The sequence below is a fragment of the Netta rufina genome, assembly GCF_964035555.1.
Source record: "Netta rufina genome assembly, chromosome: 2".
Classification (NCBI taxonomy): Eukaryota; Metazoa; Chordata; class Aves; order Anseriformes; family Anatidae; genus Netta; species Netta rufina.
In genome coordinates, this window is record NC_140124.1 from 40,140,951 (window position 1) to 40,165,495 (window position 24,545).

The 24,545-nt window shown below is 38.7% G+C and overlaps 1 protein-coding gene across 2 annotated transcripts in view; it reads left to right on the forward strand.

Moving 5' to 3' along the window:
- The window catches only part of LOC311206200 (ubiquitin-conjugating enzyme E2 E2), a 210,248-nt gene that overhangs the window by 180,855 nt on the left and 4,848 nt on the right, over positions 1-24,545 (forward strand). Inside the window, exons 5-6 of one of the 2 annotated variants that reach the window (XM_084281445.1) lie at positions 4,595-4,742; positions 8,337-8,494. In XM_084281445.1, the coding sequence (XP_084137571.1) occupies positions 4,595-4,742; positions 8,337-8,398 (210 nt within the window). In that variant the 3' untranslated portion in view covers positions 8,399-8,494. Of the gene's footprint in view, positions 1-4,594; positions 4,743-8,336; positions 8,495-24,545 lie in introns of those variants that run through there. The other variant, XM_084281444.1, reaches the window with a different exon arrangement.

Consider the following 24,545-nt stretch of genomic DNA (forward strand, 5'->3'; position numbering starts at 1 on the left):
AGCAGTGCCTTTACATGCTTGTCTCTCTCTGAAGTTTAAGCCACTCACCCACACGACTGCCAATGACACAGTGGCTTCTTGGGTTTACACCTAACATACGACTGTTACATGCAAAACAGAGATAGTGAGTGATTTTAAGACTAAACCTTGCTGCAAAACTGGTGTTCAAAATCACCCTGACATACAGGAGTGATTTGTCTTGTCTCCAATCAGTTGCCTCCAGTCTCTCAACTGAAATCATTTTACTTTGCCCTTCCTGAGTTCTGTAAATGGTCTTTTTTTCTGCCCTAAAACTTACTCAATGAAAAGCTTTAAATGTACTTCTTTTCTCTGTAATCATTTTCTCTCCCCCTTTTAAATACATAACCTCATTTTCTTCTTAGAGACTATATAAAGTTGTTGTTTTTTTAATTTGTTTAATTCTGTTTTACAATACTCAGAAGGGTTTAGCATTCAGCAGTAGGTAAATAGATGAGTTTGTTATTATTTATTTACAAATATGAATATAAATTCTTTATCATTACCTTTCAAAAGCTTCTTTATAATACTTCTACAGTTTTCAGAAAATAGTCCTATTTTTCCATATTTTTCCTGCAATTCACATTTCTCTGACCTGCACTTTTATTCAACAAAAATGAGATATTCTCTGAAAACTGCAGAATCAAAGAGAGTAAATCCATAGAGGGCACTTATCTTTCAAGAAAAAAAAAATAGATAAATTACTCCTCTACCATTCAATTGTCTGAGGATAACTCCTACTATACACCCACACACTCCCTTGAGCTTCTGAATGGGATTGTTTAGGTGTTTTCATTAGGGGATAAATGGAATTAAAGTGCAACATTTATAGGAACCATTTAAGTGGCATCAAAGGTTAAAATATGACCATATTAAAGAAAACAGAGTTTGCCTGGAACAGTGTTATCACTTGACTTCTCTCTACATACATAACAGAGATGACCCTGCATAACTTTAAAATGTGCATATGGCAAACACAGCATCCATGTCAGCGTTTCACACATTAGATGCAATTTGAGGCAATAACAGGATGAGGAAAGCAATATGTCATCCCAGCTCTCTTGCATGTTATTTACATTTCTCTGGCATATGAAAATGGGATGGGGCTTCTCACCTTGTCCCTTTTAACGATAGCTCCTAAGTTCATTACAATTTCATTATGAAATTGAACAGATCTAGGGGTTGTGTAATTATCCCCAGGCCAGAGGTTGCAAGGTAAATGAAGGTTTTGTTTTCCTCTGAGCTGCCCCAGTTGCTGAGGAGTCAGAGTGGGGAGCCACCTGCTTCCTGACATGCCAACTCCATCAAAGCCACCAACTCTCCACAAAACGGGGAGAGGGCAGGCATTTCCCAGTTTGCCTCAGGATATCAGTGGGCCAGTCCTAGCTCTACCACTTGTGTTTATCTTTTCTGTGTTTGTCTCTTCACACTGACTGAGGAGGCCTGGGTGGCGTGTGCCACTGCCAGCCATTGCAAGCTCTGCAGCATCTAGGGGCAACGTCACCTCCCACTACCCATCCACAGTTCCCGGTGTGTCATTCATGCAGCTTGTTCTGAAATTCTGAAAACTTCAATTTTTTTTTTGTGGTTAAAATGTCTCAGAGTATTTGTACAGACATTGTCAAATGTGCTGGCATGTTTGGCAAGTGGGTGACATACCTGTCAATGATAAGAAGTGATCCTTATCTTGTGACTGGGTGCCCTCCTCAAAGTCATGGTTTAAGATATACTCATAGTGAAAAAACCTACAGTTCAGTTCTAAGTATTTGCAAAAAATAGCCTTGCAACTACAAACAGATGTAATCCCACCTACATTTATCCACTAATAGCCTAAGATGACAATGGAGCGTTGAACAGTTTATGTAAGACGTGAACTACCTCCATTCATTCCAGTGGCTCTCCAAGTCCTGCCAAATTCCCAGTGTCCCTTCTTGGATGCTTCAAAGGGAATATGTGGCAATGTGTCTGTCCTCTAAGCTGACAACAAAAGTTACACATTAAGATACAGGCTCAAGTTGATGTCGTTAAGTAGGCTACAAGCTTAGACTGACCCCTGTCTTAAAATAAGTTGGAAGGTATAATTTAATCCATGCAAACTTTACTCAGATATTGCTGAATAAAGTCCTTAAATTTTTATTCATGGAAGCTTAGGAAAGCATGTTTTTTTAGGAAAAATAATTAAGCAAAAATTTTATTCCAACTAGAGACTAAGAAGTAAGAACATAATACTTACAATTAAGCCAATGCTGAAGTGTTTGCCTGAGTCTTGGGACAGCCTGCTGTGAAATATTCCCTGATTCAGTGTTATATCAGGTATTAATAGTGCCTTAATCTGTCTGGGGACCTAATGAACACTGACCTACTATTTACAGGATGCTCCTCCACACCAGCTCCTTTTGTGAACACTTTTAACACACTTAGTGTAAGGCAGTTTGCCACTTCTGTGTATTTGTAACCTTCTTTATTCACAGTTACTTCTCTTTGTAGATGAACATTTAATTTTATCACTGAACACTGCTTTCTTGATCTGACAGAAGACTTTTCACTCCAAATGCTGGATGTGCTTGGAGTTCTTATGGGAGAAAAAAAAAAAATAATAAAGATTGTCTGGCTATAGTGTTTGGATGAATTGAGCTCATTGTGCCAGAAATATTTAAAATTCTCATAAAGGTATTGGAAGTGAAGCACTTAGGCTGGAAAAGAATAAGTGAAACCATGACATTAGGGGAAAAAAAGAAAGAAGTTATGAATATGTAGAGTACAGAGCGGCAAACTATTCAAGTGGCCTATCAGTTGGCAATACCTTTAGACATAGCTGCATGTAAAAACTGGTAAGCTTTCTTTGTTGGGATCTTTGTCACATAACTCGCTGGTCCATGACACTGCACTCCAGGAATGCTTTCCCAGATTTATGTGGAAAAGTACTTACGAGAATAAGTATTTCTTCTTGAATGTAACACTGTAATATCAGAAATCTACGACCTTTTCTTTCCATTATTTTGTCAAAGCATCTTGACTTAATCAAAAGGGGCAGAATTGCTCCATGTTAGATAGTGATTTTTTTTCTTAATAGAGGTAGAATAGGCACCATGTTATTTCACTTGTGTCCTCTGTTCTGCCTCTTGGTGAGTGCCCCAATCTTAGTCCTGAAATCACTGGGAATTCTGGTATTGAATTAAGCCAGAACAGGGACAGGCCTGCCATCAGCTTCCAGTTCTATTCAGACGCAGGTTTGTCTGCATGGTAGAGTAGTGATAGGTTCATAAGTACTCCCAGTTAATAGCACTAGTGAATTCTGGTGAAGAATACAGGTTTCTGAGATTAGAGGTGTGCTTTTCCTGCAGTTGTCTCATTCTCCCTCTGATGATGAGGCTGATGAGGTAGACCACCAAAATGATACATCTTAATTTTAGATGTTATGAACATGTCATTAAACCTATCTAGTTTAACTTGTCATTTGTGTAGAAATGGTGGAGAAATTAATCTTTGATGGAGATCCCAAGGGAGTGGTTGTATTGTCCCTTCCTATCAAGTAGCCTCAGTACTTATTCTGAACTACACAGAGGACTTTAATAGCTGAAATTGTTTTAAAATAAAAAGTCTGTATGCAGAAGCACATCATTCTAGACTAAAAGAAATTATCTCCTCCTCAGTGTGATAGATACAGGATCACCTGGGAGGGAATACAAAATAGGTACTGTGTTGTTTTCACCCTGATGGGCAATTAACTCCACCACAACCACTCCTCCTCAAAGGAAGAGGGGGAGAAAATATGATGGAAAGGGCTCAAGGGTTGAGATAAAGACAAGGAGACCACTCACCTGCTATAGGCACAGGCAAAACAGACTCAGCATAGGAAGATTAATATAATTGATTGCCTATTTCTAACAGACTAGATCAGTGAGAAACTAAAAGCAAGATAAAAACACCTTCCTTCCCCCCATCCACCCTCTTCTACGTCTTCCCCCCAAGCAGCACAGGGGAACAGGGAGTGGGGACTGCTTGAGGGGAGCCTTCTCTTACTTCCTTCAGTCTGCTCTCCCATGAGTGATGCCCAGCGAGCATTGCTCATGGCTTGGCTCTGGCCAGCAGCGGGTCCCTTTTGGAGCTGGCTGGAGCTCTGATCTGACATGGGGCAGCCACTGGACTCTGCTCACAGAGGCTACCCCTGCAGCCCCCCTGCTAAAAATAAAACACACACACAAACACAAAGGTATTTGTAAGCAATTATACCAATTCAACTGTGACTTAAGTTTGGAAATGAAGAATAGGCTTTTTGTTCCCTTGCAAGAATAATGAGATAAGTGGGACCAAGGCAAGAGGAAGCTAGTGAAACTTGGAAACTTGTCCCGTTCTTACATTTCAGAAAGCGGTTCCATTGCTGGCCACAACTGGAAGAGACAGACTTTTATTTTGTAATGAATATCCCTATTTTGCTCAATCTTTAACTGGCAGAATAGTGTAAGTTCAACCAGGAAAGCAAAATGGTCTTTTGTGTAATTTTTTATTTTTTTTTTTATTGCTTAATAATCATGTAATTATTGGCTTGTACACTTAGACACACTATCTTTTCTAGGTAACATTTCGGACAAGGATCTATCACTGTAACATTAACAGCCAAGGCGTCATCTGCCTGGACATTTTAAAAGACAACTGGAGTCCAGCATTAACCATTTCTAAAGTTCTCCTCTCCATCTGCTCCCTCCTCACAGACTGCAACCCAGGTAAGACAAATTAACTTTCACATTTGTGTTCAGTCATGATTCGTATTCTGTCAACTACTGGGATATGGTTGGTGCGCTGTTCTATTGCTATGTACTAAAAAAAAAGAGACAAAAAAATAAGTTTTAAATTCATTTAAATTGAGGCATAGTAAAGAAAGAAAACACAGTTTTAGGATCTCGTGCATTTTTAGTAGTTGAAAATAAAAATCTGTTAATGCTGAAGTTTAATCAGTGGAAAATACCTTATAGTAGGCACTAATTTGGATATTACAAGCAGGATATTAGTACCAAGAAATATTAATGTGTTAATAAATATTGAAAAGGAAAGCTTTCGTTTAAATATGCTGATAACATGTTCTCTGAAAAGAATATTAATAGTACTGACGATGATAGATGTCTAACACAGACTCTACAAATAATGAAAATTAATTTAAATGAAGTTTATTCAATATCCTGGACAGCCAGTATGAGTATTCAAAGCAAGCTGTCATTCATATTAAGTAGCATAGTACTTAACCTCTTCCCTCAGCTCTTTTAGATTTGTTTTCTGCAGTTGACCAGTAGATCTGTAATTTGCACTTTCTCTTACCCTGTTTGCCAATGAATGGTTCTGACTGTAGCCATGGAAAATTGTAATATATAGAAATTACTAAAGAATCATTTGAAGAAAAACTAAGCAATCTGTTTGCATATCTTGAGTGTTCTTGTGGTTTTGGTTTGGTTTGGTTTTTATTGTAGACTTAGTTTTGTTTTATTATTATTAATTTGCCATCTAGGTTTTAAAACTTTAGGTTTCCTGTTTCTAAACTTTTCTCCCCAGCCAAAAGTCTAAAAAACAAAAATGCTTTTCAAAGGCCAGAATGTGAGATTCCTGTGCAGTCAGGTGCCAAGTCAAAGGCTGTAACAGGAGACTGAGTTATTTCAAAGCTCCAGATAAGGTGAAAGTGGACTTTCAGTTGCAATTGGCTGCACTTTTTTTTCATGTGGGTTTGTTACTGCATGTAGCATTAGAAACTGCTGCGTTCCCCCAGCTAAGAGCTGGAGCTGTAGAGGATCCCTGCAGTCTCATTCCAGGCACGTTTATTTCAGGAGTGCTGGGTGCTCTCTGTTTACCTCTCGGGAAGATTGACTTCTTGCAGTGCCACTCCAACCGATGCAGAGGTGCCTGTACAAAAGCAGGTGGATTGCTGACATAAGCTTAAAGAAAAGCAAATGGATGTTTGCTCAGCTGTGTTAGGGTCCAGGTAAAGAGCTTCAAAGACACCGCTGTAAAATCAGTAGCTGTCTATCAGCAAATACGTCCATTTCAGGACTTAACAGCAGACCTGTGTTGGGGAGTGAGGAACTGGAAGTAGATGTGCACTCAGTTGTGCTTGCCTTTCTTTATAGGCAGGCATACAGGCAGCATACATACCGTTTCAAGCAATGATTTGAAGTTGGGAAATTTACTATCTCTGCCCTCTCAGTGTTTTTCCTCTCCTTAGACTAGTTTACAGATGTTGTTGGCACAACAGTGAGCAAGTAGGTCAGAGGAACACTGAAAACTGTTACCCATATGATACTATCATATGCAACATGTACTAAAAATGGGAAGTTACTCTTCAGTTTCTTTCAGTTAGTAGCTGTGAGCAGTCATGACTGTAGTAAGTCAAACAATTTGATGACATTTCATTTTCAATTTAAACATTCTCTTTAAATACAAAGTGGTTGTGGATTTTGTTACTGTGCCCTGTTAAAAATTTGCTATGTTTTTTGAGGAATGACTGTAATTTCTTTACTTGTATTGTGAGTTCCCTTCGTATGAGGAGATGATGGCGGTAGCTGTGAACTGCTGAGTCATATTTGCCTTCCTTTGAGATGACTTGCCCTGTGTTAGATGTTGTTTTTATTAAAAAGTGAACTTTGAATTTTAGCGATCTACAACACAAGGCTTCTTACTTTTCAGTGTATTGCCTAACATGCTACAGCCTGTTCTGCTTGTCCCGCTCATTTCAGATGAAATTTTATCATTAACAAATCATTGGAATAGATGTTCCTTGCCATCCAGATTGAATATGATTGATAGATAGAGAGATAGAGAGATAGAGAGATAGAGAGATAGAGAGATAGAGAGAAAGATAGGGATATGTATCTATATATATCACTGAGATATATACCGTATACTTATGTGTATTATTTTATATATATGTGTGTGTGTGTGTGTGTGTGTATGTATGCATTTTGCTCTCTGTCAGCTGGAAGTAATTTTCTAATCCCCGAGTCCTCTCTTCATCAAACTAGTTGGCTCCTTTTTAAAGGCAGCAACCGAACAGGGATCTCGATTTGATAAGCAACTTTGAACTCTTTGTTCACTATTCATCAGACAGAAGTAGATCAGGTCAAATGGAAAGGCAACACTGAATCTCCCACAAACATAAACACTTGGGATGGGTGAGTTTTCCACCCCCAGCCCCTCTGAAGGGAAGAATCAAGTATCAGTTACCCCCAGCCTTACATTTATGCAAATCTTCATTAGAACAACAAATAGCAGTAAGAATGGCAGCTAATTAACCCTCAGTCATACACAGTGATTAAACTGAGCCAGAGCACAGCTGCAGCTTCGTTGGCAAGCACTGCTATTCTTCTCCAGCAGGCTGAGCAAATGAAAAGAGGTATTTGCTCCTGCCGCTTCTGTCATTCACACAGCCATCTACAAAAGACACGGAGAGAGTCTCTTTCCTCCCTGGTTATACATCACCACCTTTTGTTCCATATCACTCAAAGCAGGAGCTAGTTTGTCCATTTTAAACAACTCATACAATCCTTTACTCATAAGCTGTCTCAGACCCTTCAGTCCTGATTGTTATTAATTGTCTCTATTTTGCTTGGCAGCATCAGACGGTAAACTGTGTTAATGAAATGTCTGAATTTTGTAACAGCTGGCTGACTTTTTTTGCAGGGGGAAAGGGTGCCGTAGTATTTGTGTGTAAGTGAACATGTGTGAATTATCTGTCAGCGCAGGAGAGCCAACTGGAATGGTATCAGAGAGATGGGAGAAATGATGGGATGCACTAGCATTCAGTCTGGGGATTACTGCTTCTCTTTAAGGTGGTACTCTGGGACACAGCACATATCTCTTCTTCAAAGCAGGTCCCCAGTCCTGTAAACATTTTGGCATGTGCACGAGCAACCCTACAAAACCTGGTAGATGCATTCATCTACATAAAACTGTGTGTGTGAGTAAGTGCTCGTAGGCTGTGTGCTCGAGTGATGAATGTATTTACTTCCAGTGTTAGCTGCTAGGGCTTGCCTACATGTTAGTTATTGCAAAGTAACTCCATGTGTGGACACTCCCTCTTTTGAAAATATATTGTGAGGAAAAACTGTCTTACATGGGGTAAAAGTCAACTGTACATTAAGTATGGGAAATGTAGCCCTGGGAGTATAAATTCCCATACTACCTTAATCCAAAATAGCTTTCAAGTGTGGATGGCCCCTGAGGTTTTGTATTTTTACAGAGATTGAAAGAAATTAATTATTTTTATATTTAGACAGCTGATGATGATGAGCTGGGTTAAAATGTTTACTGCTCTCTGTTGGTCATTCCCATCTCAGCCCTGCCAAAGGTTCTCAAGTCTTATGGAAAATTCTCATTTGCTTCAGAAGAAATGAACTGAAACACTGACGAGACTGCCCTGGAACTTTTTCCTTCACATGGCCTCCTTTTTCACACATGCAAAATCTGAACTTTGCTTTCCTGGTTGTCCCTGATGTCTGAACAGTCTAACGTCAAGCCATGTCTGCTTAATAACACATAGCTAAGCCTTGATTAGGACATTAAAGCAAAACCTGCTAAATCTCCCTCACTTTTTTTTATCATTGTTTACCTGTAGTTAAGTACCATTTTTTCCACACAACAGTTCTACAGCCAGTAAGATCTCTATCCCTTGATTGCTCCACTGGCATTCCCTACCAGGAAAACTGGACCTGATGCCTTGGTCTTGCTGCTGCCCTGGTCCCTGAGGGACAGACTGTGCCCCATGATCTCATTTGGGCACTGATGGGCACCACCTTCCAGATGGGGATTTGTGCGGTGCTGCAGGACAGAGGGTGGGAAGGGACGGCCTGAGGCTATACGCAGCCATGGCGTTTTTTTTTCCCCAAAGTGTGTCTGGTTCCACTGAACACTTGGCTGGCTACTGAAACACAACTAACTACTGAGAGGCTGTATGAGCTTCACTTTCTTCACTCTTCAGAAACCTGTGCCAAATTTCTAGCCTAAACCGATGCATGGGAATTTTATACTAACTTGTTTTTCAGCAACTTTTATCCTATAGCTTAAATGACTATTTGCTCTTGCTGTTTTTTATTCATGGTGTATTAATGAAGATCCACCCTCTTTCCTCTTGTCTTTATTTGCTGCACACTAACCAGGCCTGTGTATATTCATTTCCACCCATAAGACAACCTTTCCATTCCCCTTATCACCTTTGTTGCCCTCTTCTGCCCCTGCATCAGGCTGAAGTCATCCTTCCTGAACATGGCTGATTTGTGGGGAGTTCATCAGTGCATGAGGCACGGCTAGACAGGCTAACCTGCTGGTGGTCACCACCATCCGGACTGAAAAATTTACTGATCCCAGTTGGATGTTCCTGTCTCACTCACAGCCCTGCCAAAGGCTGATTCTTTCTTAGCCCTGTCATTTACACCATTTGTCTGCTTTCTAACCCAATTCAATTAAGTGATTCAGAAAGGGGAAGGGGAAGGGGAAGGGGAAGGGGAAGGGGAAGGGGAAGGGGAAGGGGAAGGGGAAGGGGAAGGGGAAGGGGAAGGGGAAGGGGAAGGGGAAGGGGAAGGGGAAGGGGAAGGGGAAGGGGAAGGGGAAGGGGAAGGGGAAGGGGAAGGGGAAGGGGGAAAGGGGAGAGGGAGGGAGGGAGGGAGGGAGGGAGGGAGGGAGGGAGGGAGGGAGGAAGGGAGGGAGGGAGGGAGGGAGGGAGGAAGGAAGGAAGGAAGGAAGGAAGGAAGGAAGGAAGGAAGGAAGGAAGGAAGGAAGGAAGGAAGGAAGGAAGGAAGGAAGGAAGGAAGGAAGGAAGGAAGGAAGGAAGGAAGGAAGGAAGGAAGGAAGGAAGGAAGGAAGGAAGGAAGGAAAATAAAGCTTTTATAAGAATACTGCATTGACCTCTGGCAAAGAAAATGAGCAAACAAGTGACAGCAGTAACTGCTTAACCTGGATCAACACTAGCCAGGTTAGTTGTTGTGACTCTGCTTTTAGATCCTGCAGTGGCATATTATATTAGCAGTGTAAAGCTGCTTATCTCTTGTTATCCTTTAAGCACCACAGAAAGTGTGAAGCAGTTTGTTCAGTCATATATTTAAAGTTTGCTGTGAACATAGTTTCAGATGGAAGCATGTGCGTGTCCTTAGCAGTGAGAGCATGCATAAAAGTAAATGAGCTGGATGGATATCGCTGCATTACTTTGATGTGAGTCCCATCAATTTTTATAGGAGTTCAGTTGCTCAGCATGTCTGAAAAGTAGACTGTTTATGTTAAAAAACTTTGTGATGCATGTGTGGCACTCAAATATAATACCTCAGTTAGAAGTATGCATGCTGTTTTTTTACAAGTACTGCCATGAATCATGACTTTACTAGACGGTTTCATACTTTGTTAACCCACACTAAGTAACATGGCTATGCATTTTAATGACTTGCATTTATCTAGGTACAGATAAACAAAGTCAAATGATATCCTAAGGTTATAGGGATTTTAGTCATCTCACTAAGGGACATGAGACATGCTTTCAAGCTTTCTTTATATTAGTCATCCTCATGGTTTGCCTTTATCTTTCCCAGAAACTTCATTTTTTTCACCACAGAGTTGATATAGTTGGCAGTTACTGATAACATATTATCATTGCTCTTCTGTTGCTATTACAAGTTATTCGCATGGTTTGGCGTGATTTAGGTTTGCCTAAGTGTTTTCTGCCGAAAAAAATACTGGTACCCTTACCTCCACCTGCATGAGGGTGCTGGAATTAAGAGATGGGATACAGTTATTACAATATTTTTTCTTCATATTTTTTATTCATTGTTGCTTTCTTAAAGGTTTGCAAGTCTCTATGCTCTTACTGCTGGGAGTATAAAATCCCAGCTCTGTCATCCTTTGCAGAAAAGGATTCAATAGTGTAATTTAATGTATATCTTTGATCCTCAATGGGATCAGAAACAGCACTTTGGAAAGTGACTTTTCAACATAAGCAATAAAAGCCCTAAAAGCCTGAGTGGTATTTGCCCTGCTACAAAGCTGCTGGAATTGCTGCTGTCTCCAGGAGCTTTGCAAAACCCTAGTAGGTGGGGAGAGTTAAGTCAGACGAGGTGTAAAGGGAAGACTCGTTTTAGCGTACTGTCCTGATTTCCCAGCCATTCCTCCCTCTCAGCCAGCAGCGTGCTCTTTGAGAAGGAGCCTGGCATCGTGCTGCGGTGCCACGGCACCATCCCTCGGCAGGCTTACCATCAGCAGCCGCCCTGGAGCTCACTGCTGGGAGGGCTCTAGCCATGATACATGGCTGCGTGCCTAGCACTGGGCCCGGTGCCTGCAGACAAACTTGCTTCTAGGTAGTTCTGGGAGCCTACGTTCTGAATTTGTGGTAGGGTTTGGGAAAACCAAGCCTCACCTAAGTGATTGTAACAGTTCCTTCCTCACTACCTCGTAGTATATGGGGGTATGTTGGCACTGGCCCATGTGGATCAGCTGGTTGAGGAGGTCCCTCACTGCCACCCGCAGCACCCGTGAACTGGGCCTTGTCCCATCTCCAGCATGGAGAAGTGGGTTCATGTGAACCCTCTCAGGAAAACCCATCCGCTGAGATGTTGGGCTTGGCTGCCAGCCTTCGACTTGATGCCCCTGGACATGTTCCCTTCTGATGCTGCTTTAGGGTGATCACCCCTGGTACAGGGGCAGTAACATCCAAAACCACTGTGGCCACTTATAAAGTGAGCATCTGTCAGTGCTTTAGATTCCACAAGAACACAGGAACAGCTGTTTTCTCAGCTGATAAGCTCCAGCCGTACCACCATGCATTTTAACAGGCTAATAGGTATCCACTGTATCAATAAAAAGATCTATTTCCAGAATTACTGAGAGACCTGAAAGCACTAGCCTGTCCAAAAAAGGAAGAAAAAAAAAAAGTTTAAAAATAAATCTAAGGCAGCTTAATAAAGGAAAATGAAACATAGCTGTAAAAACAAAATCTGTTCCATGCTGGAGTGTTTGGCTCCAAGTGAGGATTTGGCTGACTTGTGGTCACAACTCTGCTGTTTGGCTTCCATGTCCTAACTCTAAAATAGCTACCCAGCCCTGGGTAATGAGGAACAGGTCCATGCCCCTCGGCAGGCCAGAGTTCTCTGTTCTTTCTTCTCTTCTTCTATACATCTAGACCTAAGAGGAAGCACGCATGATATTTGTCCTCATCTGGTGCTTCTCCATAGCAGAGGCTGCTTTCTGTCAGTGCCGGTTCATGTCAGATGTTCCTTCTACAATTTTTTAGGCTTTCCAATTATCATTCCTTCTTTTCCCCTCACCCCAAGTTGTGAAGTGAGTTTAGAAACTCTGGATGACAGCAAGTTTAAGGGATGAGCCACTTCTCATTTTCCTCATTCCTGTAATATTTTCCCTTAAAGGCATAATCTGCACATTTTGCTACTATCAAAAATCTTTACTTCAGAATCAAATCTGATTTTTTCCTCCTTCCCATTTAGCAGCTTAACAGCTTTGTTCAGGTAATTAAAAGGATTTCTAGTCTTCCCTGTACCCAAATATATTTTCCACTTCTTTGTAATGGAAAGTCATTTTCTTTTAGAATATTTTTGTCAAGACATACAGAAAACAGGAAAATCATAAATACTCCTTGTGCAATAATCCAAAACATGTTTGAGTACATCAGTCAAGTGTGATGAATATTCTGAATAATGAATGAAATTCTTAGAAATTGGCAAAATAATATTTAATTTGGTCAATTTTATTAGGCTGGCTAACCACTGGTGCTTTGATTCTTCTCTGGCACCCACAGGCTACCAGTTGCGCTGTCATAGTACAGTACTATCAGATTTACAACAAAATAACCTCGTTTTTCCATATATCCCGTTTGTAAGCAGCAGAGGGTTGTGTAAACAATGAAATTGCTCTGTTGTCTGAGATTATTTATATTCTTCAGCTTGGAGCTATTTTTCCCTTTTCTTCAGAGTTTGTATACTGTCAGGAAATGGGATGGTTTCTCGGCTGTTTCAGCACAATGGAAAATGATCTTTTTGTATCTTGAGCAGCACAAAATCTATGCCTTGTCACTCAAACATGGCAACAAATAAGAGATGGCAAACAAAAGTTAGAACAGTTAGGAATCACCTCATGGAGTAATGTTATTATGTGATTCTAAGTTGCGATGTAACCTTTCTGTCCTTTTTAAAATCTCTACCTTGGGATGTCTCCAAATGGATTTAGCTCACTCCTGAGGCTTTTCCTTAACAAACACAAAGGTCAAGTGTGGTCTCTGCTATATTGGCACTACTGGATTATAAGCAGAGTGGATGGGTACACGTGGCTGACTTTCACGTAAAGGCCATCCTAGTAAGTTGTCCTAACATAGCATGAAAAGAAAATGAAACACAAAAGTGATCATTTTAGTTCTGCTCTCTGTGACTGCAGAATGACAACATCCAAGTCAGGATTGCCTTGGGAAAAACGCATCAACATCTATTTCATTCATATGAGCAAAGCTCATGGCTCTTTCTGGCTCTTTTTGCCAGTAAGTACCTATTTGTCTTCAAATACTTCAAATTCCCATGCCATTTCCATTGAACCTGATGAATATCTATTGAAGTAATTTGTCCATGTGTGGACTGATTGTATCGTATGTCCTGGAGCTGGTATTTACAAATTCTAGTCTATCATTGCTTTCTCTTTCCATACCTTTTAAAAGATATTGTGCTGTGCTGTCTCTACCATACTATAGTATATATACTACATGTATGTATACTGCACTAATTGCTATTCTGTGGTTTTATTCACATACAGTTTCTCACCTTATGAGCTGGACACACAGCACCAATATGTTGAAGAAATTTATGCACCTAAAGATGCAGGCACACAAGCAGCAGTTTTTTCAGTACTCCCAGGGGAGATATTGGTATCTCAAGTGCCTCTAGGGACTCTGTACAGTCAGGAAACTACAGACTTGTTGCACATCTGGTCTTTATGTATTTGCAGACATGCACACCTGTATGTTTTAAACTCTGTGGACATAACATATGAAAGTGAAATTAATCATACATAAATGCAAGCAATGCAGCAGCACATTATGAAAATTATGCATAGATAAGCATTAAAAGAGAATTAATTTGCTTGGCCATAAAGAGGTGATAAAAATGTTATGAGATTTTGTTCCTATCAATGGACCAAGTCCCCACAACATGAACCCATGACTGTAGGGATTATTATAACAGCAGGAAAAACATTTGTGAACTGTCATCCTTTTAGTATTTCTCAGGAAAATATGTCTTGGAATATCTCCTAATTATGCATGCAGAGGGAGGAGGCTTGGATCAGGATTGCTGTTTATGTTGGCCTAAATCTTTGCTCTTTTCAGTTACATACTGACAACACCTTATGGGTAGAAGAGCGTTGTTCAGGGGCATAGAGGCATTTCATGTGTTGAGAATTATACTGTTCAAAACTCACAAGACATCGTTAAAAAGATTAGCACTACTACAGAAATAAGGTTGTTTAGAAATATTTAGTTTAAACATGCACTTTCAGAAGTCTGCAATCTGTTTAAGTGTATTTTTCTCTGCAATGTGACTGGAGTTAACTGCATAAGAATATTGGTGATTTTATGTACTATAGAATGTAAATGGCAGAGCTTAGTTTTTAAAAATAAAATGTGCAATCTGGATTTTGTGATGTCTAAAGTCATTAGCTATAGCTCCAGATACCTGTCACACATGCTCTTAGCCTATCTTTTTTTTAATCTGGAGTATCTGTAACTCTTCAAAGAATGATGGTTAAAAGGAAGAGTATAGCCATTCTCGAGCAAAAAAAGTCATGTGCCATTCAGTAGGTATGTTGCCTGCAACTGCTCATTGCTCAGTGGTTCAGTGAAAAGTGTAAAATTCCCTCAAAGCACTTCACTCATGCATAATATTTGAGAGGAAATTCCCTCCTAACCTCAGCTAATGATCAGATTATGTAATGTAGCATGAGCAGTAAAAGCCTTAGCAGTGGTAACTTAGGTGGTGCCATGACTAGTATGCTTCCTAATCCTTTCTTAATTTTTCTAAATTACCTCCTAGTATTCCTACACTGTACTCTTGTATGTGTTCAACTATTTCATGTATGAAACATCTACTTCCTTTTAACTTTATTTAAATGTGTTGATTTGTTTTTGTTTGTGTTCTTTTCTCACTATGGAAAAGATCAGCAAGACCATTTCTTTTTAATAATCTCTTTATAAAAGTACCTGTCACATTTTTTCTTTAGTCTTTTTTTTTTTTTTCTAAGCCAAATAAGCTTAGATTTAATCATTCCTTAAATGTGAAAGGTCTGACAATGCTGCTAATTATTTCTTGTCCTTTTCAATAAATTTCCTACTCCTATTGTGTTTTGTTTTTTTTTTCTACTTAAGGCAATGTGAGAAAAATTGAACTTCAGATATAATAATACCCAGCCATCAATGGCATTTGATTAAATCAGAGATTGAATAAAATCCAGAATAAATAAAGAGGCTTGTACATCTGTATCAATAAATAAATGTAAATGGACTTTAGCCATCATTAAATTAAAAGTACTTGTAAAAATGTATGAGTGGTAAATGTTAAAAATACAAAAGTTTACAATATGTTTTCTTGCCAATAAACATATGTAACTTAAAATAATGCCAATGGAGATTTCTTATGGTATTACCTTAGAGAGAAGACAGGTCATTTAATGCATACCCATAGTAAATCTTTGTGCAAACCAAGACCAAGAGAAGTCATCAATGTTAAATGTTTTACCAGGTAAAGGGTTTAGATAAAGCAGTTATTTCATATATATAAAATATAAAGTCCTCATCATGTGTATTTTCTTTGTTTCATGCAGATTTTGTCTAGCCAATGCAGACATATTCCCAATTACACTGGCTTAGACAATTCTATTTCCACTCATGAAAATTATTCTTGTTTCCTTAATGGATATATTTTCTCACTAATAGAACTGTATATATATAAGGGAAAAATAATTAAGACTAGAAAGTAAGTAATGTGAGACATCATATTTTATCTGTATCCCTACACTTAATTCTCTAATCTCATAATAATTTTATCTAATGTTCATTATTTCAGTTAGTACAAATAGATGAAATCTCAGCTGGAACAAATTGGCATCACTCCTGCTCGATATCTTACCCCAGATATTTCAAGTAGACTTCATTCAATTTTATTGTGTTGTTTTTTGTTTGTGTTTTGTTTGTTTTCTTGTTTGTTTTCCCGATGTACCTTTTCTTACATGAAGGCAAGGGCAGAATTTTAAATGTATTACTGTATATTTCTAACTGCCTATGAGCCACCTTCAGGACACTAATTAGCACAACTATTTTAAGGCTACTTCATCCTGTTCTTAAAATACAGTTATTCTTGTTTCACCGTAGAAATCACACCATTGCATATTTTCTAAGTTACTGAAAAGAAGCTTGCTAAATTTGGCTCTTTAGCAGATTCACAAGAATGTAGAGTCAGTCCTGACTAAACTAAAACAATATTTATAATCCTGGGTGTAAATAAGCTAGCTATTAAATCATTTAGTCTCTCACTTCCTTGAGTAGGATTTCAGAAATTAGCATTCTTGAGTTGTTCAGATTCTACCTTTAAAGATGATTTACACTACTGCAAGATATGTCTTTTTGTATTTTGCATGGCTAATTTTCTACATTATTCATCAGGGGAGGAGAAAACAGTTTTTTGTGGTTTTTTTTTTCACAGTTTTGCAGATCCATCAAAGGCAAGAAATAAGTCAAATTATATGCAGTGTGTGTTTCGGAATCCCTATTTTCATAGCAAATTAAGTTCAGGTGCATTAATCGGAGTAGGCGACAGTTACTTAAATAGCAAACCTAAAGATGGGCTGTAATGTAAGATTTTGTGTTCATATGGGACACAGAAATAGAACTTTGATTAATAAATTGTAGAATGTTCCATCAGCACAAGGTGTAGAAAAAAAAAAAAAGAGGCCCTTCTGTGGATCGGAGCATTTTGCAACTTTAAGATGAATTAGATTTTGGAGAATTCTCGAGGGCTGAAATCCTCATCACATGGTTTTTATAATGCGGATTAGATAAAGTGGCATAGAACTAGAAATAACTTTAAAACACAATATTAAACTAGCAGAAGGAATGCCCTCATGACCTTCCATGTCCTTTTTATCTCTACCTTGTACATTTTTTCCTACAGATCAGTCTTAGCACTTTATAGGCCAATGCCTGAAATCCCTTGACAAATTGACTATCATTTAGCCAGTCATGACAATGGAGTCAGTATGATCCCTCACACTGGAAAGATAGGATATCCAGTGAAAGTTATTTTACCTGTTACTAAATATAAAATTATCACTGTAAATGTCATAAATTCCATCTTCATTCAGGGTTGCCATGTAACTTCATTGCAACTAATCCAGGAGTCAAATCTGCCTGCATGATGAATGCTAATTATTTTGTTTAACCTGTTTTTCCTTCTAGTCCTATTAGAACTTGTTCTTAATTAAGCTTAATTATATTCATGTTCAGAAGTTAATTTAGAATTGGATAGTCCATTTGGTTACTAAAATGAGGTTATTTTCACACTCACCTGCTGATTCCTCATTGCCAGAGCTGGCACCACCCTGCTCCTGTTCTGCAGTACTCCATGTCACCTGAGTACTCAGTATCTCCAGAAGTACTGCTATAACTAGCCTGTGTAAGTATTCGGGATGGTACCCCACTTTTCATGCTTTATTGAGCCACTATGCACTAATACAAGCATCTTCCTTGGATGCATCTTTTGGTAGGACATTGTTGCTCTATATTCTGCAGCACCCAAGGGATCAAAGTTCACCACTCTGGACTGTCAGAAACCTGTCAAGTGTCACATGTCACTGACTCCACAGACCCCTGTCTCATACTCTGCTGAAAAGGCACCTGCATTTTTTATATTCACAGCACAATAACATTTTGGAATGCCTCCTCTAGGATAGCGTGAGCCACAGATACAGATGGCAAGCATGAGGTACAGTCTCAACATGCCATCAAGCAACCTGGCTCAAATGACCTGTGCCTGCAGTCCTTAAAAGCCCTAAGAAGTCTGCTCCATTAAAAACCCATCTGGGCCATGGCTACAAAACCTCTGAACATAGAATCATTTAGGTTGGAGAAGACCTATAAGTCCAACCATTAACCCAACACAGCCAAGTCTACCACTAAACCATGTCCCTAAGCACCACATGGTCATTTCCAGGCATTTTCCTGCCACTGCCTCGTGGTGCAACCTCCTTCCACATGTTCCCTGGGAAGAAGGGAAAAATAGGCAGCTTAAATAGTTCAGTGTAAATAGTTAAAATAAGAGGCCAGACTATTTTTGAATTACTGGAAAACAGTAAGAGGTGCGCTAATGCAAGGCACACCAAAGTTCCTATTCGTGTTCCAAGGGATGTTCAACTTCCCAAGGGATTTCAGGCCGTGGACTATGAAAAGAGAGTCCTATTGGTATTAATAGGACTAAAATTCTTCACCAACCCTCCTCTTTGTAAGTAAAAGCCTCTTGTATTCCTTTGACATTCTGTATGGGATTCCTAATAACAGTTTTGGATTTAAATGAGTTGAATTAATAACAAGATTTATAAGGACGAGAAAGAGAAAATCAGATTAAACCAAAATAAGCAGCATTCATAATGTGTGCAGGCTTTTCTAGTTACTCCCTGGATTAATTGCAGTAAAGGAACAAAGGGATAGATTCAAGAGTAGGATTCAGATGACTTCTGTGTCTGACCTCAAATGACCCTGATGTGTCAGAGTTGAAGATTTTGGTATTGCTCACATTCAAACCCTTCTCTTAAAAGTGAAGATACCTTTGGGAGTCATTTTCCTCTCAGCACCAAAATTCAACCAAAAGACCAGACAATGCAGTACCTATACAGTAATATTTGCACCCCTCCCTGTCCCCTGAAAATCCACACAGTAGATGGATCCTGTTGGACCAACTGGTTTCTTGCAGTTTCAAATCTACATTTGATGCCTGTAGTTATGGGATGTCTGACAGTATACAAAGCAGGTCACCCCTTTCCTCTGAGAGGGTAATTAGTGGGAAGTGAGAAGAGATAAATCCAGAAAAAAAAAATATGTTATTTTTTCTTTAAAAGAAATAAATTTTAAACACACTGGTATTCGTATGGAATACCTCTCTCTCCTTCAGTAAATCTTGAGACAAAAATAAACATCCACAGGTTGGTTTTGTTTTGTTTTGTTTTGTTTTGTTTTGTTTCTGAAAATATAGTCATCAGCCTATGGATAAGTGCCAGTTACAGTATGGATCTTAGCATTTTGGTTGTTTGACAACATTTTGAGTAATTTCCTTATTATCTACTCAGTGATCTTCCATGAAGTGAATGCATATTGTTATAATGTATTTGCTGAATTTTTATCAAGCCATGTGCCATGTAATGTCTTCCATATCAGCTTCTTAGTTGCTAGAACTTTTTTAGTAATTTTTTTTTCCTAATGACAATGACTGTTTCTCAATCAAATTCGTTGTTGTGAACAGATACTTCACTAGTGTATCCATGCTTTTAATTTTGAAATGCATCCAAGCATCAAAGTAAAGGGTGTTATTTCAGAACTTTAATTGTTCCAGCATGATAGCACTTCTAATAGGTGCATGTTCTTCCTTAATTAAAGACAACTCTTCAAGATCGGTACACTGTGCCTCGTTGATCCATGATTGCCTCAGCTAACTCCCAGCCAGTCCCTGAAGTTTATAGAAACCCTGCTAAAAACTGCAGACAGAAAAAAAAAAATGACAAGAATGATTTCCCTTGGCAAGATACAGAAATGAATCACTGCCAGAGCTTTCCTTTAAGAGCCATGTTAATAAAATTGGGCCAGATAATACTCCTTATTTCTGAAACATCTTTTTGTGAGGCAGCCTCATATTTCACACAGATCTGTGGTAGGTAGCCTGACAGCAATCAAATGCAAGTCTAGAGAGAGGGATGAATTTCTCCTTCCATATATCCAAAATGTTTTAGTAAATGGATGTTTTCTAAACCGGATTTGCAGAACTATTTTATTTTTGAAGATAGGTAACATTTTCCTCCAGACATCAGTTTGGACATTGGAAACAACTCATATATGCCTTAATATTTGTGTAACAACTCCTCCAGTCGCTATATGAACTAACAGAAGTCAGATGTGTTTCTGACAATTCCACAGAGCTCAAAATTTAGAATCAAGTCATGGTGTACAGTCTATGACACATCTATACAGACACATTTACCACAGTAGCCAGATAGCTTGCAAGTGTGTGTGTGTGTATATATATATATATACACATATATACATATATATATATATATTTATATAGTGTATATATTCTCAGAATATCCTGTGTGATGGAGAAGCATTAGCTCACTTTTACAGATGGGAAATTAAGTCACCACTGTATGACCACTTAACTTTCTTAGGGTCATCATGACTACTTGCAAACCATGAAGACCTTGAGGCACTCCAGAATTTCACTCCTTGCAAGCAGTGTGACATGACTGCTCCCCTGCTTACCTGCCCAGACACGTACCCTGGCTGTACAACAGAAAGAGACCTCAGGATCCTCCATTCTGTATCATATTCCCTTTCTCCTCCTGCACCTACCCTGGTCTCCCGCAGGAAAAAAGGTTTTATGTGTATAGCTACAGGGGTAGCCAAGAACTGGATGATTGGGTGACCATGCCTATGGGATGTACTGGTGAATACAACTTTATAGGAAGCCTTATGAAAGATCATAAGTCTCCTTTATCCCTGTGTTAGCACAGTGACCACTAGGCTAGCTTTCCTATCTAGGGAAAAAGCCATTTTTGAAAACTTAGGCTTTAAAGTTATACAGTCTCCAAGCTATTTTATATAGCACGGTTTTCACTTAGTTCCCTAACTGCGGAGGTGATGAGTGTAAATGTTCAGATCTGCTGAGACCGTGTCTCAGGTTCTTCAACATCTGCCCTGTATTTCCTTTTTTCCCATGTTATTCCTGGAAAGACAGTCCTGGGTTTCATCTGAAACTGAGAAGTGACATAACAAAGTCAGTCTTTGTTTCTTCTGACACCAATACGTTAGATCACCTTGTATCTAAGAAGAATATGTCAAAGGATATCTTACTGAATCTCTCATTATTTTTCTTTTGTGGGAAGAACCCTTGAAGGACTGTTATGGTTTAACCTGGCAGGCACCACATAGCCGTTCAATCACTCCCCCCACCCCAAAGTGGGATGGGGGAGAGAATCAGAAAAATGAAATTAAGAAAAGGTAAAAACTCATGGGTTGAGGTAAAGACAGTTTAATAGGACAATAAAGGAAGAGATTATGATGATGATAATAACAATAATAATTATGATTATAATTATAATTGTAATTATAATATACAAAGCAAGTGATGTGCAATGCAGTTGTTCACCACATGATGACTGATGCCCAGACAGACCCTGAGCAGCAGCCAGACCCTGAGCAGCAGCTTCTCCCCTGCCCCCCAGCCAATTCCCCCCCACTTCTACTGTTCAGCACAATGCCACATGGTGTGGGACACCCCTTTGGCCAGTTTGGGTCAGCTGTCCTGTCCTGTCTTCTCCCAGCTCCTTGGGCATCCCCAGCAGAAAAGTCCTTGGCTCTGTGTAAGCACAAGGTCATATGGTTGTCCACTTCACCAAAGCCATGTCAGCCATAATAGAGAGACTAATGAGGTACATGAGCTCTAAAGCAATTCCAGCAGGCATATTTTGATGTTTTAGCACACTGACGTAGCCTATATATATCAGAAGTATTCTGTTGAGTGTTGAGCTGTGGCCAGCCAAATCTGCACAACTAGTTCCCGAAACAAGAAGCAGAGTTTGTTACACTCCATATCATATGATTTCTGCTCTAAGCTGTAATTGCTAAAATGGATAATAACTTCACTGACTTTCTAGAATTTGTTCCTTTCTCCTCTAAGGACCACTTTTTTTTTCTTTACTGAAACAATCCATTTTATTTGTTTTGCTTTTTATAGTGTTTATTGATCACTTCATCTTTCTTCAGTACAATTTTCAAAGAGCCTCATAGATGGATAAATACATTATCTTTGGATAGTTGGAACTGTGATTTTATGAAGGCCAGGAATAAATTGTGTTTCTGCTTTTAGGGTGTGTAAAGCAATCCAGAGCCCCGCTACTGCTCTTTGTTCTGGCTTGAATCATTCTGTTGTTCCAGTTCATAAGCGCGTGTTGATCAGACTTCCAACTGCGAGGCTAGTTTTATTGCTGCACAAACAGGGATTAGTGCCACGCTGTACTCGTTTTCACTCGTGCCCTGATTTTTGAGCACTGTTTTCGAAGGTGAAAGGTTAGTGGAGTAATTCAGTGTGCCACTTCACCTGCCTTTGCCTCCAAAGAATTACTTAGTCTGTGCATTATTATTAATGATAGCAAGAGAAAGAGCAGCACTGCCACTATAAGATCACTGAAGGATCCTATGATGCATTTCACATACCTCATTTTCCACATCAAGACACACAGTATCCTTGACATGGTCTTCTAGGAGTTCATTAAGTTTAAAATAGGTGACATGTGGCAAACTGTGGAAACTTCCTAAGGCAAAGTGACACTATAAATAAAATTACTCACAAACAATTCATCTTTTCTTAATCCCTTCCTCTTGGAGTATTAAATTGTTCGATGACATATTTGGTGCAGCATGTCTCGCATTGCTTTTGACTTCAGTTTTCACTGGCTGGTCTTCCTATAAGACTAGCCAGGATGTCACTGAAAATAACATGAGAATATAAATAGATACAAAATTTAATTTTTAAAATTAAGTTCAAAGATATTTTTGGTGTGTATACAGCTGCCAGCATTTGCTGTTAAGAAAACTGGTGTTATAGGGAATTATTAGTTTCTGCTTTTTTCCCCAATCTTTTTTTTTTCTTTTTTAGTTTGGCTTTTGGGACCTATTTCTTAAACGTTGGTACAATATTAAAAACCACAACAATTGGATTCAGAAAACTTGGTTTTCACTGCAAGCCAATGTGGGAATATATACTGTCCTGCACTGCTATTTGCACTGAAATCACCAAACAAAATGTAGTTATTAAAAATATTAAATTTAATTTGGTGGGGGTTCATTTCTGGGTAACCAATCCTGCCTATGCTGCTATATAAAGATGATTCCAAGGCAGCTATACAGGAGGTGACATACGGAGCACCTGCACTTTTCCTTAGAAGAGTTTGAAAAAGCAAGCACTCCCAATTTTTTTAATTCAAATAGCAGCACAGCAGAATACATGGAAAGAGCCCTAAAAAATCAATCAAAGTATTCCAAAAATCAAAATCTCTTCTAAACATGTAACTGAAGTCCAAAGAGATAAAAAAAAATAATAATAAAAAATTTTTAAAAAAGCTTTTTTTTATTTTTTTTTCACACAACTGGTTCAAAGAAAGGAAAGCAGATTTAACTTTTGGTGACTGATGTTTCAGTACGTACAAGTAGTTCCATAGAGCCTCTCAATGGGATGCCTCTCATAGCTATGAGAAAGGAGTAGTATATGGCTCAAGAGACAGAGTAAGACCTTTCAAGTTGCAGCTAACCTTTGGAAATTCTTCCAGTTTAATTCTGCTTCATCAGCTGGAGGCCAACTCTTCAAAATTCCCCCTGATACAGAGCTGAATCTAAACCAAACCAAAAAAAATAAATAATATATATATATATATATATTTCAAATATTTGGCTAAAGAAATTACAAGATTTTTATAGGACTGTGGTTTTTAGTTTTTAAGGTGATCCAGAAATCTTTCTGAGAACTCATTTCTGATGGTGTAATAACTGGCTCCATCAGCTGTTCTCTATTAAAACTGTAAAATGCTGCAATAGAAATATTATTCTATTTTATAAATGCTCATAAATATATATATAATATATTTATATAATAAATATATATAATGCATACAAACACCCATAATATGCATTTTAAGTCTAAATGTGTGTCTCGTTAACTGTGTTGGCACTACCAATTGAATTTCATTGCATATCATGTGGCTGATGGAGAAGGCACATTGAAATCAAGCTGTTAAATACACTATCTCCGTTTTTTATTTCACTAGAGTATGTTTGCTGTATTTTTAAAAGAGCATTGGAAAGCCCAGGAGATGAATTCTGGTCTGAAATTGCTATTTGCTGACATAGAAATAGCTGTAAAAATACAAGCAGAGAAAAATACAGTGTAGCAATATATTTTCATTTATTTGGGGGAAAAGTAGTTTTAAAGAAGAATTATAGTCTGTCTTCCAAATGATAAAGCAGTGTAACTAGCATTAAGCACAGCTGAAATTTTGTAATGACCAAACCTCAGCTCATCCAAATCCCCAATAGCATTAACTCCCCAGAATTGGGCTGTAAATTTGATTAGCCATACAACAGATATGAGATACAAATGTTCTTCCTTATACAGTCATATTAAGTGGCTGCAAAAGAAGATGACAAGTCATTGCAGGGCAGCACATCCAACCACGGAAGCGAGACAGGAATTCATCTACCC